Source organism: Acinonyx jubatus, chromosome A2, assembly GCF_027475565.1.
Source record: "Acinonyx jubatus isolate Ajub_Pintada_27869175 chromosome A2, VMU_Ajub_asm_v1.0, whole genome shotgun sequence".
Taxonomy (NCBI): domain Eukaryota; kingdom Metazoa; phylum Chordata; class Mammalia; order Carnivora; family Felidae; genus Acinonyx; species Acinonyx jubatus.
In genome coordinates this window covers 91,129,456-91,146,389 of record NC_069383.1, presented here as the reverse complement: position 1 = coordinate 91,146,389, position 16,934 = coordinate 91,129,456, and the positions used below count along the sequence as shown (strand labels likewise).

General features: G+C 42.1%; 1 protein-coding gene across 19 annotated transcripts in view; it reads left to right on the top strand.

Annotated features, from left to right (window-relative positions):
- NRCAM (neuronal cell adhesion molecule) overlaps nucleotides 1-16,934 on the top strand; it is a 283,687-nt gene that overhangs the window by 232,845 nt on the left and 33,908 nt on the right. For 14 of the 19 annotated variants that reach the window (XM_053218640.1, XM_053218636.1, XM_053218635.1 and 11 more), the window contains 9 exons: nucleotides 2,034-2,177; nucleotides 5,225-5,336; nucleotides 6,839-7,005; nucleotides 7,098-7,245; nucleotides 9,477-9,601; nucleotides 10,052-10,081; nucleotides 11,889-11,990; nucleotides 16,274-16,471; nucleotides 16,592-16,662. In XM_053218640.1, the coding sequence (XP_053074615.1) occupies nucleotides 2,034-2,177; nucleotides 5,225-5,336; nucleotides 6,839-7,005; nucleotides 7,098-7,245; nucleotides 9,477-9,601; nucleotides 10,052-10,081; nucleotides 11,889-11,990; nucleotides 16,274-16,471; nucleotides 16,592-16,662 (1,097 nt within the window). The remainder of the gene's footprint in view (nucleotides 1-2,033; nucleotides 2,178-5,224; nucleotides 5,337-6,838; nucleotides 7,006-7,097; nucleotides 7,246-9,476; nucleotides 9,602-10,051; nucleotides 10,082-11,888; nucleotides 11,991-16,273; nucleotides 16,472-16,591; nucleotides 16,663-16,934) is intronic. The other 5 variants (XM_053218642.1, XM_027071661.2, XM_053218638.1 and 2 more) reach the window with 1 other exon arrangement.

Below are 16,934 nucleotides of genomic sequence, written 5' to 3'. Positions count from 1 at the left end.
GGGCACTGAGAGTCCCCCAGTGTGGCCCAACACTGAGTGCCCAAGTGCTGGGTCCAAAACTGCTGAGCATAGCTGACAAAGAAAGAGATCCTAGAAACCCTGATCTGTTCCAAACGCTTTGCTTAGATGGATGTCACTGAGAGTGGGTGAGTCAGAAAGGCCCCGGTGATACTAGACTTGGGGTCTGGGACAAGGACCATGGGTGGCCCCGGGGTATACCGCATTCTCAGGGTACCTGGCTGCCTGCCACAGCCATAGTTTGCTTCCTAGGCCAGTGTGACATTTCTGTCCTCTGCTGTCATGTATTGATGCAGTCTTTACCCTGTTAGAGGGATTAGAACTTGTATTTATCTTCTGGCTGGAAGAGCATATTTCTTAAGGCAATTTTGAAATATTCAGAGTCATAAGCAGCAGAAAGGAGCTAAGATACCAACTCAAAGGATCCAGGCATCCCCCATCACTAGTGAGTTAACTGGAGTATCTAAGGTGATTTTACAAATTAGCTATTAGTTGTGATCGGAGTGTTGAACAACCACATACAGAACGGTCTGACGGTAAATTTTCTGTGGTTTGAAGCCACCAATTTTGTAACTTGCTACAGCAGCCGTGGAAAACAAACACAGCATGCGTGAGCACACTACTCCAGATCCACATACTAAAACAAGGATGAGTAACTATAGTTCTGTTTATTTGTATGAAAGTGAGTTGTTAAACCACCAATGAACCAAACATTTGAGACTTGCAAGGAATCAAAGTGTCCAAACGCGGTGATAAGTATGTCTTAGACGCGCATCTTCTTTTCTGTCATCAAAGAGAAAAAAAAAATGGTGTTTGGAATGGAAGCAAAGGCTTCTTTCTTAAGTGGGTCAAGTTGCAAGAACGGCCTTTGGAGAAAGAGTACTGTCACTGAGTGTTGAGTTGGATCAGTGTGCTGAGGCCGGTACCTGTCAACCCTTTCAGTGTGCTTTTAATGCGGTGTAAGGTCACAGCCTAAGGTTCAGCCCTCGCAGAAGGACATTTATCTCCAGGAGCACCGCACTGCTATGTTGCTAGGCATGGCCTGGACTAAATTCTCACCTATTATGGTACTCTCATTCCACTGCAGTAAGGATCAGTCCTGGTCCTGACTTTGGTTTTTTGGTTTCTAGGTTTCTTGTGGTTTTTTTTGGTGTTGGTTTTTGGGTTTTTTTGTTTTTTAACACACTTGAGAGGTTTAGCTAAAAAACACTCTCTTTAAGAGAAGTTTCACATAATCTGTTTTGGCCTCAGGAATTTCCGATTCAGGAAAAGAAATGTTTGCACATTTGATTATTGGCCCTGTATATTTATGTATGTACCTATAAATAAATAAGTATTTATTTATATTTTAGGTATTTATTTATTTATATATAAATATAAATAATATGTATAATATTTCTATTTATAATATAATAATATGTATAATATATATTTAAATAATATATATAATAGATAATATAATATATGTAATATATAATATAGTATATATAATATATATAATATAACATATATAATATATAATATTTATATTTATAGGTATTTATTATTTATTTATGTCAATGAGAGGCTCGTAAAAGACACAGGTTTGGATGGGCTAGAGGGTTTCTGTATTTTCAATGAGCGTTTGCTGTCTCCTCTCGATAAATTAACTCACTTCTTCGTAAAGAACCACAGTTTCTTTGTGAAAAGGCAACGCCTTCCTGAATTTGTATTGCTGTTTTCACCTAACTTGTGCTTCCCCCCACTGCCGGATCTCTCAAAAATGATATTCAGTTTTACGGACTGAATCCACTCAGGACTAAATGAGTATCGAGCATAACCCTATGCTGACACGTGATAACTAAAATCTGAGGAAGAAAAATGATGGTTTCTGCCTGGGTTCTCAGTCTCCTCCTCCTTATGGCACATACCTAGATTCGTGTGTGTTTCTGTCGTACTTACTATAATGCAGACCTCAAACTGCACATCTTCTAAGCAAAGAGGAATAAATACGTGCTTTTTGTTTTTACACCCAGTTGCCCCTGATGACCCCAGCAGAAAAATCGATGGCGATACCATTATTTTTTCGAATGTTCAAGAAAGATCAAGTGCGGTGTATCAGTGCAACGCCTCTAACGAATACGGATATTTACTGGCAAACGCGTTTGTAAATGTGCTGGGTAAGTGCTCCCTTGATTACAGAAATGACAAGTTCAGTGAATGACTGCTGTAGTCTTCCATTCGTTCAGCAAAAATATACTGAGTACCTACCATGTGCAACACACAGAGTACTGAGAGTTAGATGGGGTATATGAAGGTGGATAAGATACAGACCTTGCCACGAAGGCTATTATACTCTGGCCTTGATGTTCTTTCATAAGATAGTTCTTTTTTTATATATCTATTTATTTATTTTTGAGAGACAGAGCAGGGAGGGAAACAAAGAATCCCAAGCAAGCTCCACGCTGTCAGCGCAGAGCTCGACGCAGGACTCGAACCCACGAACGTTGAGATCATGACCTGAGCCGAAACTAAGAGGTGGCCGCTTAACCAACTGAGCCTCCCGGGCACTCCTATAACACAGTTCTTATAGTGTCCAATTATTCATTGGCTAGGGGCGCCTGGGTGGCTCAGTCGGTTAAGCGTCCAACTTTGCCTCAGGTCATGATCGCACAGTCCGTGAGTTCGAGCCCTGCATCGGGCTCTGTGCTGACAGCTCAGAGCCTGGAGCCTGCTTCGGATTCTGTGTCTCCCTCTCTCTCTGACCCTCCCGCCTTCATGCTCTGTCTCTCTCTGTCTCAAAAATAAATAATAAATATTAAAAAAATGTTTTAAATGTGTTCATTGGATAATTAACCAGATAGTCAGGCAGCTCCATTCCCAGTCAAATGCTCCAAAGGAAAATACCATTCATCTGCTTTTAGTAACGGGATGTTCCTGCTGTTCCATCTTTAGGAACTGGGAAGTTCAATAACAATTTCATGATTCTGATTTTTAAAAAATAAATCATTAACCATAATGTTTGGCCTTTATCCTAATCACAGATGTACATTTATTCATCAATTCTTAGCAATATGTTTAGAAAACTATGATACACTGAAACATCTTCTGAAATGGTTGGTGTTTTGTTTTGTTTGAGTGTCATCGACACACAATGTTACATGAGTTTCAGGTGTACAACTTAGTGATTTGACAAGTTTATACTTGTTCATACTTCATGCTTCTATTCACCACAAACGTAGCTACCATCTGTCCTGACGCTTTGCTGTTAATATCATTGATTTTGCTCCTTATGCTCGGCTTTTTATTCATGTGACTTACCCATTCCATAACTGGAGGCCCATATCTCCCTCTCCCCTTCCCCCATTTTGCCCGGCTCCCTACCCCCATCCCCATCAGCAACCATCAGCTCTCTCTAGTTAACAGTTCTGATCCTGTTTTTTGTTTGTTGATTCTTTTTTTTTTTTTTAGATTCCACTTATGAATGGAATCATATGGTATTTGTCTTTCTCGGTCTGATTTATTTCACTTATCATAATACCATCTTGGTTCATCCATGTTGTCTGAAATAGCACGATCTCATCCTTTTTATGGCTGTGTAATACTCCACACACACACACACACATACATATATACACACACACACACACTTTTACTTTATTCATTTGTCTATTCATGGACACTTAGGTTGCTTCCATGTCTTTTTTTAATGTTTATTTCTTTTTGAGAGAGAGAGAGAGACAGAGTATGAGCGGGAGAGGGCCAGAGAGAGAGGGAGACACAGAATCCGAAGCAGGCTCCAGGCTCTGAGCTGTCAGCACAGAGGTCCAAACTCACAAGCCATGAAATCGTGACCTGAGCTGAAGTTGGATACTTAACCGACTGAGCCACCCCGGCACCCCACCATGTCTTGGCCATTGTAAGCAGTGCCGCGATAAATATAGGGGTGTATGTATCTTTTCGAGCTAGTGTTGTTGTTTTCCTTGGGTGAATACCCAATAGGGGAATTACTGGATCATATGGTATTTCTATTTTTAGTTTTTTGAGGACCCTCCATACTGTTTTCCGGAGTGGCTGTACCAGTTTGCATTCCCACCAGCAGTGCACGAGGGTTCCTTTTTCTGTGCATCCTCTCCAACACGTGTTGTTTCTTGTCTTCTTGATTTTAGCCACCCTGACAGGGTATGAGGTGGTATCTCATTGTGGTTTTGATTTCTCTCATGAGGAGTGACACTGAGCACCTTTTCAGGTGTCTGTTGGCCATTCGTGTGTCTTCTTTTTTACAAGGCACTGGACACAAATTGCCTTTACAATTTTCAATCACTTTATGTTCTCATTTCTGTTGTAGTGTGAGCCCTGGGGCTTCTGCCTGGCTTTTTAACCCCTCCTCCAAGGATGATCATTGGGTACATCATCCACCCCCCCCCCCACTATCCCCCCGACCCCCCAGCCCAGCTCCATAATTCCAAATTTGATTGTGCTGCATGAAATGGTTGGTTTATGTGATCATAATATTTCTCATGCTGGACAAAAACTACCAAGACATCAAGTTTGTTAAAAAATTGATGTGAGGATTGTTTTCACGGTGCCAGAAATTATATGTCAACTCTTTAAGTGTAGTAGGCTCCCTTTCAAATGAAATTAAAGTCAGGAAGCCAAGCAGGACTTGGTATTTGTCCTTCATGCTTGAAACGAAGGGCAGGAAATCACACGCAGAGCTGAGCACAGTTACAATGTTGGCGGATGTTTAGGAGGAAGCTTGGATTTCTGATTCTGTGTTTCAGTCACCCACACTTCGCTCTTTTCGGCCGCCTTGTCTGCTCGCCACCACCCCTACCCATTCATTCTCGTTCTAACCCTGAGGTTAGGATGGGCCCATCAGCTAACAAAGATGTACTTGACTGCTATTTTTGTGCCAGATACTGACCTAGTTTCTGGGGAGAAAACAATAAAAGTCCCATTCCCTGCCCATAAGGGACTCACAGTACAGTAGGAGATAGAGATAAATAGATCATTCAAATACTGTGCCTGAAAGACATGTGACAAGAGGTAGGAGAAAATGTGCATTTCTCCACCTTGACCGGTGGTGTCCTGCTAGAGAATGTTCAGGAAGAGGCATACTGATAATGCTTTACTATAAGCTTGCAATACAATACATATACATTTAGGCGGGCCAAAATGTTTATTTTATTTTAATATTTACTTTACCTTTTTAAACTGTTTTCAGCTGAGCCACCACGAATCCTTACATCTGCAAATACACTCTACCAGGTCATTGCAAACAGGCCTGCTTTACTAGATTGTGCCTTCTTTGGGTCTCCTCTTCCTACCATTGAGTGGTAAGTCGTGGCTCTGTTTATTTTTTTTTTTACTTATTTATTTTGGGAGAGTGAGTGAGAGCAGGGAGGGGCAGAGGAAGAAGGAGAGAAAGAATCTGAAGCAGGCTCCATGCCCAGTGCAGGCCCGATGAGGGGCTCGATCTCATGACCCTAGGATCATGATCTAAGCCGAAATCAAGAGTTAGACGCTTAACTTACTGAGCCAGCCAGGCACCCGTCTGTTTCTTTTTAATATTTACATTGACTGAAGCCTTCAAATCTCTGTGTGTTGGATTTTCATTTAGTCAGAGAACGGACAGTGCAGATTCCATCATACTATTATTATGAAATTCATTCATAAACAGGTATAACTACTTGCTGTGTGCTAAATGCCTAACACGTCCAGTCTGTTTAGCAGCACACTTTGTCAACCACAGAGGTATCTGGAAATGCATTTTTTTAGGTTTATTTTTTTATTTATTTTGAGAAAGAGAGACAGAGAAAGTGGGGGAGGGGCAGAGAGAGAGGGAGACAGAATCCCAAGCTGTCAGCACAGAGCGACACGGGGTTTGAACTTACAAACCATGAGATCATGACCTGAGGTGAAGTCAAGAAGTGGACGCTTAACCAACTGAGCCACCCAGGTGCCCCTGGAAATGTATTTTTTAGAAATTGAAGGTCCTCCCGTATGTTACAATGCCACGGACATCACCTGGGACTTCACAAGGAATGCTGGCTGGAGAGCTGGTTGGGGACATTCCTTGATAATAGAATATCATTTGGGGTCAGAGAAGGGTCCTATAAGCTCAAAAACAGAATTCATTCCCCAGTGTTCATTTTTAGTGCCCCTCCCACCCGAGCTTCCTGATTTGGATCCATTCACGCTCACTGGTACCCTTTTACCGGTGTCCTGGTGAGGTCACGCTTAGCTTAGGTTGACTTTGCCTCACCCCTTTTATCAGTCCCCACTTCTGTATGACAATAGCCTGGAAGTTGAATGGACACATACTTTGCATCCATGCTCTATTGTCTTTCTTCCCCGAATAAGTTCTTATTGATACGAATCAAAAGTCTCTTTAGAATTCAAATCAATCTTCCAATCGAGATCACTTTAGAATTGTAGCCTGTAGATGGGCTTACAGATAACTCCCAGTAGGGAGGAGATGTCAGAAAGCTCAGTCTTCATTTTGCCTGTTTTATCGTCTATTTAGAGGTAGAATAGATAGTGATGTATTTATGAAATATGAATCTCTGATACTGAAAATTAGAATTTGAGTATTTTGCGTTGTCACCCTAATGCTTCCACACCATTTCTCATTAAATCTTCCCGTTTTACATCCTGCCTTACATTGACCCCACTGACTTACAGGCACGCAATTCCGAATGTCTTGTGCAGATTCCAAACGTCTCTGAACTTGATACTACAATGCAGACCATCATGTGTTGACCTTAAATGTAGCATTTTATGTCTGACTTCAAATTATGGTTTTTTTATTCCCTTTGTGATACTCTCTGTAATGAAGGTTCAAGGGAGCTAAGGGTAGCGCGCTCCGTGACGATATTTACGTTTTGCATGAAAATGGAACTTTGGAAATTCCTGTGGCCCAAAAGGACAGTACAGGAACTTACACATGTGTTGCAAGGAATAAATTAGGAATGGCAAAGAATGAAGTTCACTTAGAAATCAAAGGTAAGGCAGAGGTGATGAAGCTTTTTCACGTATTATGTGGCTTTGAGCAAATTCTTCAGCTTTGACGATGGATAACAGAAGTTAAATTTCAGATCCAACCAGGATTATTAAGCAGCCTGAATATGCAGTAGTGCAAAGAGGGAGCACAGTGTCCTTTGAATGCAAAGTGAAACACGATCACACCTTGACCCTCACCATCACGTGGCTGAAGGACAACGGTGAGCTGCCCAGTGACGGAAGGTATTTGAAGACCATTTCTTTCCTTTCTCTTCTTTGTCTCTTTAAGCGGCTTTGAACTAAAGGTTTATTGTAGAGTGACTTAGCAGAGATGTTTCTAAAGTGTCTGAAATCTGCTCTCTCCAAGAAAAAAAAAAAGTACGTTTTTCTCCCCGCTGCAAGATGCTTGGACCTAAGAAGGCATCGAGTTATTGAAATAGACCCTGAGAATGTTTGTTGTATCTTTGCGTGTTGGTCTCCTGGGCAATTCAGGACAGGAAAAACCTTTCAGGCCTTGGATAACTTCCATTGTCTTCTACTGTGTGCAGTGAAGTCTCGACAGATGTTTTCATTACCATTCTACAAATAAGCAGAAATACGATCGCTTTAATCAGCAGAGTGTGTCTAAATCCTTGTCGGTATTTTAAAGGACACTGGTTTTTATGTGGAGAGGGAATTTTCTTTTGCTTTCACCTAAAGCCAGTAGAAAGAGAAGGGGTGGGGGGAGGGGAAACCCTCAGGTATCTAAAAGAGCCTGAGCAGTCCTTGAGCCTGGAATGAAATCAAACTCATACCTGTCTTCCTGGTGAAGCGTCAATTTGACAGAATGGGTGCTGAGCTGACTCTGTGAATCCTACCTGGCCCAGGGGCCACAAGCATCGCCCCCTACGGGAAGAAATGCTGTGTGCTGGTGGGAATGCTTTCTGTGGTTTGCTTGCAAATGTGCCCAAACCGTGCCTGTCGCTTAATGGCCCCCCCAAAAAACCCAGGTGGCCTTCTCTTCTATACCCAGAATTTCCATGTAATTCTATGCTTCCAGCTGGCCAGTTTTATTTGTGGAATCTAAGTCGCTAAAGATGAGAAGAAAGTAGGAGGAAATGACTGTTGCGTTAAGCTGGCTAAAGTTTTAACTTGGAAATTCCCTGCAAAGACAGTTAATGATTTATGGAGCCTCCTTAAAACCATGCATGAATCCAATTTACATGGATTTTTGACCTACTAATTTCTCATGCCAGCTAGTAACCTCTCGAGAACTCTTCCTGGTGCTTGTTGGTCTCAGTCTCCCTATTTCTTGTGATAAAGTGGATACCATTCTTGGCATTTACTTTCTCCTATGAGAGTTTATGCATGTGGCAAAAATGGCAGAAAATTTCTTCGGTAAGTGATAAATTTTTTTTTTAATTTTTTTTTCAACGTTTATTTATTTTTGGGACAGAGAGAGACAGAGCATGAACGGGGGAGGGGCAGAGAGAGAGGGAGACACAGAATCAGAAACAGGCTCCAGGCTCTGAGCCATCAGCCCAGAGCCTGAGCGGGGCTCGAACTCACGGACCGCGAGATCGTGACCTGGCTGAAGTTGGACGCTTAACCGACTGCGCCACCCAGGCGCCCCAATTTTTTAAATATTTATTTATTTTGAGAGAAAGAGAGAGAGAGCACAAGTGGGGGAGGGGCAGAGAGAGAGAGAGAGAGAGAGAGAGAGAGAGAGAGAGAGAGTCCCAAGCAGGCTTCACACTGTCAGCACAGAGCTTGATGTAAGGCTCGATCTCACAAACTGTGAGAAATCAAGAGTCAGATGCTCAGTTGACTGAGTCACCCCGGCACCCCAATAAAGTATTTAAAAATACACACTTTGTTAGAAATTGAGCCGGATGGGTGGTGTTTGAACGTTTCTTAGCAGCAGAAGCCGCGGGAAGGCCCACTAGTAAGGGTCACTGCAGCTGCCCCCACCTCACCTCTGGGTGCCCCTGGTCTTTAAGGAAGTGCCTAAAACTGCAGAAGGGTGCTTGATAAGCTTTCAGACCAGACAACTTGACATCCCTTCCAACCCAGGGTTCTAATCCCCTCTGTCTTCCAACTTTAAGCTTTATCAAAGTGATACATATTTTTTGGATTTTTGCTCTAATGAGCTGCAAATCTATATCATCTTTCTCTCTTTTTTAAAAATATTTATTTATTTATTTTGAGGGAGAGACAGAGCATGAGCAGGGAATGGGGAGAGAGAAGAGACAAAGAATCCCGAGCAGGCTCCGCACCGTCAGCACAGAGCCCAATGCGGGGCTCGATCCCGCGAACCATGGGATCATGACCTTAGCTGAAATCCAGAGTCAGACGCTCAACCACCTGATCCACCCAGCCGCCCCATCTTTCTCTGTTTTCCACTTCACAGAGCCTCTTGCGTGCCGGCAACGCAACCATCCGTCGTGTGTGGCTGGATGTCCGTTTCAGCTGCTCTGAACATGTTTTCTTTGCAGGTTCACTGTTGACAAGGACCATTTGGAGGTAGCTGATGTGAGGGACAGCGATGGTGGGGCCTACACATGCGTGGCCAACACAACTCTAGACATGGTCTCCGCCAGTGCTGTGCTTAGCGTCGTCGGTAAGAGTGGGGACACACAGGGCACCACTGCTGCCCCGTGTTAGGCTGGAAGGAAAACTCAGTAGTAAATGTTTGCTTGATATAGTGTCACAGTTGTGTGGGTCAGTTAAATACGTCCATTTTTCTTCTTTGAAAGATGCCTTGAAGGCAGTAATTTCAGTGTAAATATACCAATGTAGCGGCGCTGGAATAAAATGATGCTTGCGCATATTAGTGATACTTTTATAAGAAAATTGGGTGAAATAATGTACTTCTATTTAAAATTGAAGGACTTCCCCTCCCCCCCCCCGCCAAGTTGTGACTGCAAGTTTACGGATGCTGTGTCCCACAGCTAAGCACACAGCTTAGCGTTAGAATCTGAATCATGTTCAGTCTTTGTCTTCTTGTGCTATCTTATATCTTTCCATTCCTAATTTTGATTAAAATCCTTTATATTAATGTCCTTTCTAGCTCCTACTCCAACTCCAGCTCCTATTTACGGTAAACTAATATGAGTCTTCTTTCTCTATTTTCTGTCAAACAAGTCCACATTTGCAAAAAAAAAAAAAAAATACTTTCTTTTCTCTATCACATCATTGTGTTTCTTTAAGGAAAAGGGCTCTGTCTGGTGTTCTGGTGCATTCCCCATTCACTGCTATGAATCATTTCTTCATGATAGCTCTGGAATGCTTCACTGAATGTATTACCGCTCATGTCTAAATATTTCATGTGTTGTTCTTTTTTTAAAAAAAAATTTTTAACATCCAGTTTTTAAAATTTTTTTTTGAATGTTTATTTATTTTTGAGAGAGAGACAGAGCATGAGCAGAAGAGGGGCAGAGAGAGAGGGAGATACAGAATCTGAAGCAGGCTCCAGGCTCTGAGCTTTCGGCACAGAGCCCGACACGGGGCTCGAACCCGTGAACCGTGAGATCCTGAGCTGAGCTGAAGTCAGATGCTCAACCGACTGAGCCACCCAGGCTCCCCTTTCATGTGTTATTCTAAAGTCATCTCAATTGATAGAAGTCCCTCTTTGATATGATTCCCTTGTAAAGTAGCAGAGTGCTTTTTCAAAAGCTGCCATCCACGTTTTACAGAATGAAAACAAATATCTCAAATACCATTCCACAAATTAGGTTTTGATTTCAGTCTACTCCAAGTTGTTTTGGAAACATAAATGTTTTGGGATTCCATATTCGAGAAATTTTCATAGGAAAACAATGGCTGTTTGGAACAACATTTGACTATTGTCTTAGAGAAAACCAACTCACTGTGTTTAAGAAATATAAATCACTAAAGGAGGACCAACATGAAGGCACTTCCAAGTTGTGTGATTTTTCCGAGTCTGGAAAATAAATCAGAAATTATTTCCAGAACTCTTTTTGATTAAAGAACCCTCATCTTTAGTCAGCATATAAATACAAAAATTAAATTTTACAGCATAAACTCAGCTGAATTTCACAGAGTATCCTTAGTTATGCTGTAGAACTGCCCTTGGTAGACATTTACTGTTTCTTTACTGGTAGGAAAGCAGTGCCCATAGTTTTATGGCCTCTGGTTCCCCAAGGGCTACAATCACGCCCAAGAGCAAGGTCAGGAAAGAGCCCAGAGGGGAATGTAAATTCTCTGGATCTCGGAAGTACCTTTAGAAGAAACGGACATGCTTCTGGGACACCTTCATCCAACAGGTGTCTGTACCCTAGTGTCCTCTGAGGGTAAACACACCGTGTCCCCATGTGCCTGACCATTGTACTGAGTATCTGCATGACGTACACATGCTGAGGGCTACTTACAGAGCAGCAATCTTAGAATTCCCTTAAAAACATAAATATTCTCCAGGAGCTCCAAAATCGATCACTTCCCGCGTTTCCGAAAGAACATTTAAGCCTTCTTAATCAGCAGTCCCTGTGCTTGACTGTATTTGTGTTTCAGCATTTGCCATTCTCTGTTTCCCATTTATTAGAAATTAAGCTTCAGTGTTATTTTTTCTGTCTGTGCTCCTTCATGTTTATGAGAAGACACACCGAGGGTGCTGGTGAACCACGTAGGCCCTCCCCACTGGTTTTGGTCACACGTGATTCTGTTTCATTGGGAAAAGAAGCAAGCAGAACTCATTGATGGGTTGTCCTGGGTGTGCTTGTGTGTTCCCAGCAACCTCGGCTGTTGGCACTTCATTTCCGTTGCATGCTCCTTGACCGTTAAGTGTGCTGTGTCTTTAAGATGCACCCCCTGTGAATGGTGTTACAAGTAAGTAAAAGACAACCTCATAAGGATGGATGGCTAACCGTGTGTGTATGTTCGGTCTACAGATGTCCCAAATCCTCCCTTTGATTTAGAATTGACGGATCAACTCGACAAAAGTGTTCAGCTGTCGTGGACCCCAGGCGATGACAACAATAGCCCTATTATAAGTATGTGGTGTCATTTTCTTTGTCACTGGTCAATTTCACGACCATTTCTGAAGTACTTTATCACGTGTGATTGAAATTCCTTACAGAGATATTTGTTGGCATTCTCTGCTTCATTGCTAATAGAACAGAAACCTTTATTTATATAGCTCCCCTCTCTTCAGAGCCTGAGTTATTCCTGGTTACAGCTTCTGGTAGAAGACGTTACTTAATTGCTGATGATGTTAACTAACTAAGCAAATACACTTTCATTTTGTGTATGAGATCCAAAGAATCACCGTAGATTTGGGGCGCCTAGGTGGCTCAGAGGGTTAAGCGTCCGACTTCGGCTCACGTCATGATCTCAGTTTGTGAGGTTCGAGCCCTGCATTGGGCTCTGTGCTGACAACTCAGAGCCTGGAGCCTGCTTCAGATTCTGTGTCTCTATCTCTGCCCCCCCACTCACACTCTTTCTCTGTCTCTCTCAAACATAAATAAACATGAAAAAAAAAGAAGAATCACCATAAATTTCCACCATAGTAGGAAGATGTACGCTACTCATTTTGCGTATTAATGTGGGAGAAAAAGGTAGGAGGACCAGGCACCGTCCTGCCAGTGTGCATATTAGGAAACTGAGATTTGGTGAGTAAAATGACTTTTTAGACCCACAGTTGGTAACAGAGCTGGGTGTGGACATTAAGTCCATCACCTTCCAGTACGGGCCTCTTTCTTCCCATCAGCCCCTGCTACGAAGAGGCTCATTCCACAGTGTCCAATCCTCGCCATGATGATGCTAGCCTAGGGAGTTAAAGTCAGAGGAGGAGCCACACTATAAGGACACTGGAAGAACTTAATAAAATTAGACTCTAGATGTGCTTAGAAGTTTTAGAACTGAAGAGATACTTCAGAGAGTATCACAGGCCTGTGATATATTATTACCTTCAGGTATATGCTGCAGGAAAACTAAATTCCTTTCTGATGACTACCCCCAGATTACTCTGAAATGATGTGAGTGTTGACATATTGCACCTGCTGGTAAAACAGACTATTTCCAGTGCAATTCAACAGAAGCCTCCTCTCTATCTTGTGTTATTTAATGGTGTTCCTTTCTCAACTGAGTTTTTAGTCCTTGACCAGAACACTCATCCATTCATGCTGAGTCTTCCAGTTAATTAAATACAGTAGCTGGATTTAGCCACTTAGGATGCTTGCAGACTCTTTGTACCAATGTTAAAGTGAGACCATTAGATTTCAAAGCATTTCTACTCTTTCATTCATCCACTCATTCATTCATTCAATAGATATTGATTGACTGCCTATTATGAATCAGGCACTGTTTTACAACAACATAGTCAAAAATCTCTGCCCATATGGAGCTTGTATTTTAGCAGAGGGGACAGAAATGATGTAAAATTAATAATATATATCATGTTGGATGTAATATGATTGTATGTGTATGTACATATGTAAAATGCAATACACATTGTATATGTGTATGTATATACACACACATATATATGTATAGAACACACACACACACACACACACACACACACACACACTACTCAGACCTTCCTTCAGGAAAGAACCTGCCACAAGGAGTGTTGACATCAGGCTCCTTCAGCTGCACCTTCCCCAAGGATCTCCTTCAGTACGCATGAGAGGCCATGGTCTTCCTGAGCCGCTGCAGCAACCAAGGGGTGGACTGTGAACCGTGCAGGTCTTGCAGGCCGTTGTAAGGGCTAGGAAGTCATGGGAGGGAGTTAAGTAGAGGAGTGGAGTGAATCATGGTGGCTGTTCTACTGAAGATGGTCTCTAGAAGAACAAGAGGGGACGCAGGGAGACAGGTAGGACTACAGTTCTCTGTGAAGTACCCTGTAGAACCTCAGCAAACTCAAAGGGTGCCTCGGGGTATTTTTTAAAATTTTTGATTTTTAAATTTTGATGTTTAAAAAACACAGTCAGGGCGCCTGGGTGGATCAGTCGGTTGAGCCTCCGACTCTTGATTTTGGCTCAGGTCATGATCCCAGGGTCATGGGATCGAGCCCCATGTCAGGCTCCATGCTAAGCATGGAGCTTGCTTCAGATTCTCTCTCTCTCTTTCCCTCTGCCCCTCCCCAACTTGCTCACTCTCGAAGATAAAAATAAATCAATTTAAAAAACACAGTCACATGTGTTACACACCACATGAAATACTAGCTTGGGGCCACCTAGAGTTCCAACATGATATTGCTTTATCATATTGTGATGATGCCATATATGCAAAGCCTTTATTGCTGTGGTAAAAAGCCAGTACCACGTGAAAATCAGTGTGTAACAGAAAATGAGGAAGGTGGTGACCAGTCTCTTCACAAGGTTCGAGAAGTCACGCGATGCCGAACGGGTTAAGTTGTTAAGACATGAATATTTACAAAGCTGTATAGACCTAACGACTTGCCTGGAAACGTTAGATATTTCTTTTGGCCTAAGGGAACCGTGAAGAAAATTACTGAGACACTAAGTGCACTATGAATTGAGGAAATTTGGGAACTCGTGAGTTGGGAGGTTACGCAATGATTCACGCAAGAGATAATGGTGGCTTGGCATAGGCCAAGAGGATGGAGGTGCTGAAAAATGGTCAGATTTTGCATGTTCTAAAGGTACAGCCAACAAAACTACTGAAACTATAAAGGGAGAGGATCCAAACTGGACTTCAGGGTTTTGACCTGAGTTGTCACTGTCACTTGGGGAGGAGAATCAGGATCACTCTTGGTCGTAACCAGTTTGTCATGCTATAATAGAGAAACAAGTGGAGTTGTTGAGTCAATGAACTATCTGTCCTAGTCTACAGTTCAGGGGAAGGAGAGGGGCTGCCCATATAAATGGCACCAGTTCATGAGACTGGAGATCACCAGCAAGCCAATGGAGATTGAAAGGAAAACTTGAGCTACTTAGCTTCAGAGAACTGCGACACACAACATTTCTACTTCGTGCTTGTATCTGTAATTCAGATCACGGCGCATGGCACATTCATAGGCAATTAATAAATATATAAATACCGATTTTTTTTACCAGGGTAGAACATGTACATGCCACAAAATTTTAGTAAATGCAAAATGGTATGCACTTAAAAGTAAGTCTTCTGCACCCCTCTGATTCCCCGTTTCTCCATGATACTGATGTCATCAGTGTGGGTACTCTGAGGGGCAGTCCACATATAGTCAAGCGTACATGTATGTGTATGTGTTACGGTAAATCTTTGTGCTCTTACATAAGTGTTCCACACCTTTCTATACCCTACTTGGTTACGCTTAACTGTGTATTTTAGAAATCATCCCATTTCAGTGGCAAATGGAGTACCCCCGTTCATTTTTTACAGTTGCAGATTATTCCATTGTGTGGATGCACCATAATTTATTTGATCAGAGTCCTGTTGGTGAACGTTTAAGGTTTTGCACTTATGTTGTTTCAACAGCAAACAGTGCCACAATGTGGATTCTTTTTCATGTGTCTGTGAGCATATGCATGAGTACATCCATTCAAAATAAATTGCTAGGAGTACAATCTCTCAATCAAAGGATATCAGAGTTGAATATTGTGAGATATTCTAAATTGTCCTCTACAGAAGTTGTGCTGATTTACACGTCCCGGAACCAAAGTATGAGAATGCTTGTTTCCCTGTGTAATAGTCAACAAAGTCTGTTAAACTTTTGATTACTGCCTATCTGTTCAGTAGAAAGTGATCTCTCACTATATTTATTTTAAATTTTTTTAATTTTTCTTTATTTTTTGGGAGGGAGGGGCAGAGAGAGAGGCAGACACAGAATCCAAAGCAGGCTCCAGGCTCTGAGCTGTCAGCACAGAGCCTGACACAGGGCTCGAACCCACAAACTGTGAGATCATGACCTGAGCTGAAGTCAGACTCTTAACCAACTGAGCCACCCAGGTGCCCCGCATTATATTTATTTTAATTTCTCTTGTTATGAAAAAAAAAAAAACCTGACCATCTTTCCATATACTTAAACTTTCCAAAGGATGTGTAGACCATTTCTAAATAGTTTTAAGTAACTAAATTAAGCATGCTGGAGAAAGAATACCAAATATTATTGGTTATTGGGTATTGAGGATAATGATAGAATTCTTAAATCAAACTATTCTAATGGAATTTTTCTTGAAAGGGAAATAATTCATGTTCAGCTACTCTTGTTAGATTGTCCTGTCCATTGTCCTAGCAACCTACTGTTGCATGACTGACCTCATTGTCTTGGGTTCTGTGTGTCTGTGTGTGTGTGTGTGTGTGTGTGTGTGTGTGTATGTATTGTGGCCAGAATTCATCATTGAATATGAAGACGCAATGCATGAGGCAGGACTGTGGCACCACCAAACCGAGGTTTCTGGAATGCAGACCACAGCCCAGCTGAAGCTGTCACCTTATGTGAACTACTCCTTCAGAGTGATGGCGGTGAACAGCCTCGGGAGGAGCCTGCCCAGCGAGCCATCTGAACAGTATTTGACTAAAGCTGCAGGTAGGTAAAGGCAGGGGCAGGGGGTGGGGGGTGCCTTCTGTGATGGGAAATAAAATAGGAAACCTTTCCACTGTTTGAGAAAGACTGAAGCTTACACATATGTGACTGCTTAACTTCTAGAACCAGATACAAATCCCACGGCTGTGGAAGGACTAGGATCCGAGCCTGATAATTTGGTGATTACCTGGAAGGTGAGCTCACCATGAAGTCTTCAGCTTTCCTTGGTGTATTTTAGAGTGAAAGAAAAAAAGTTGTTTTTAAACAATGTCTATATTGAAATCCCATATCACCCATATTGGGGGAAAATATTTATTTAAGAAACATTATTGTGTCGTAGTTAAAGGCTTGATTCTTGGAGCCAGAACGAATGGGCACAAATCCCAGCTTTGTCACTTACTAACTGTGTGACTCTAAGCCAGTTGCTTACCATCTCCATTGTGTATCTGTATCGTGGGACTAGTAA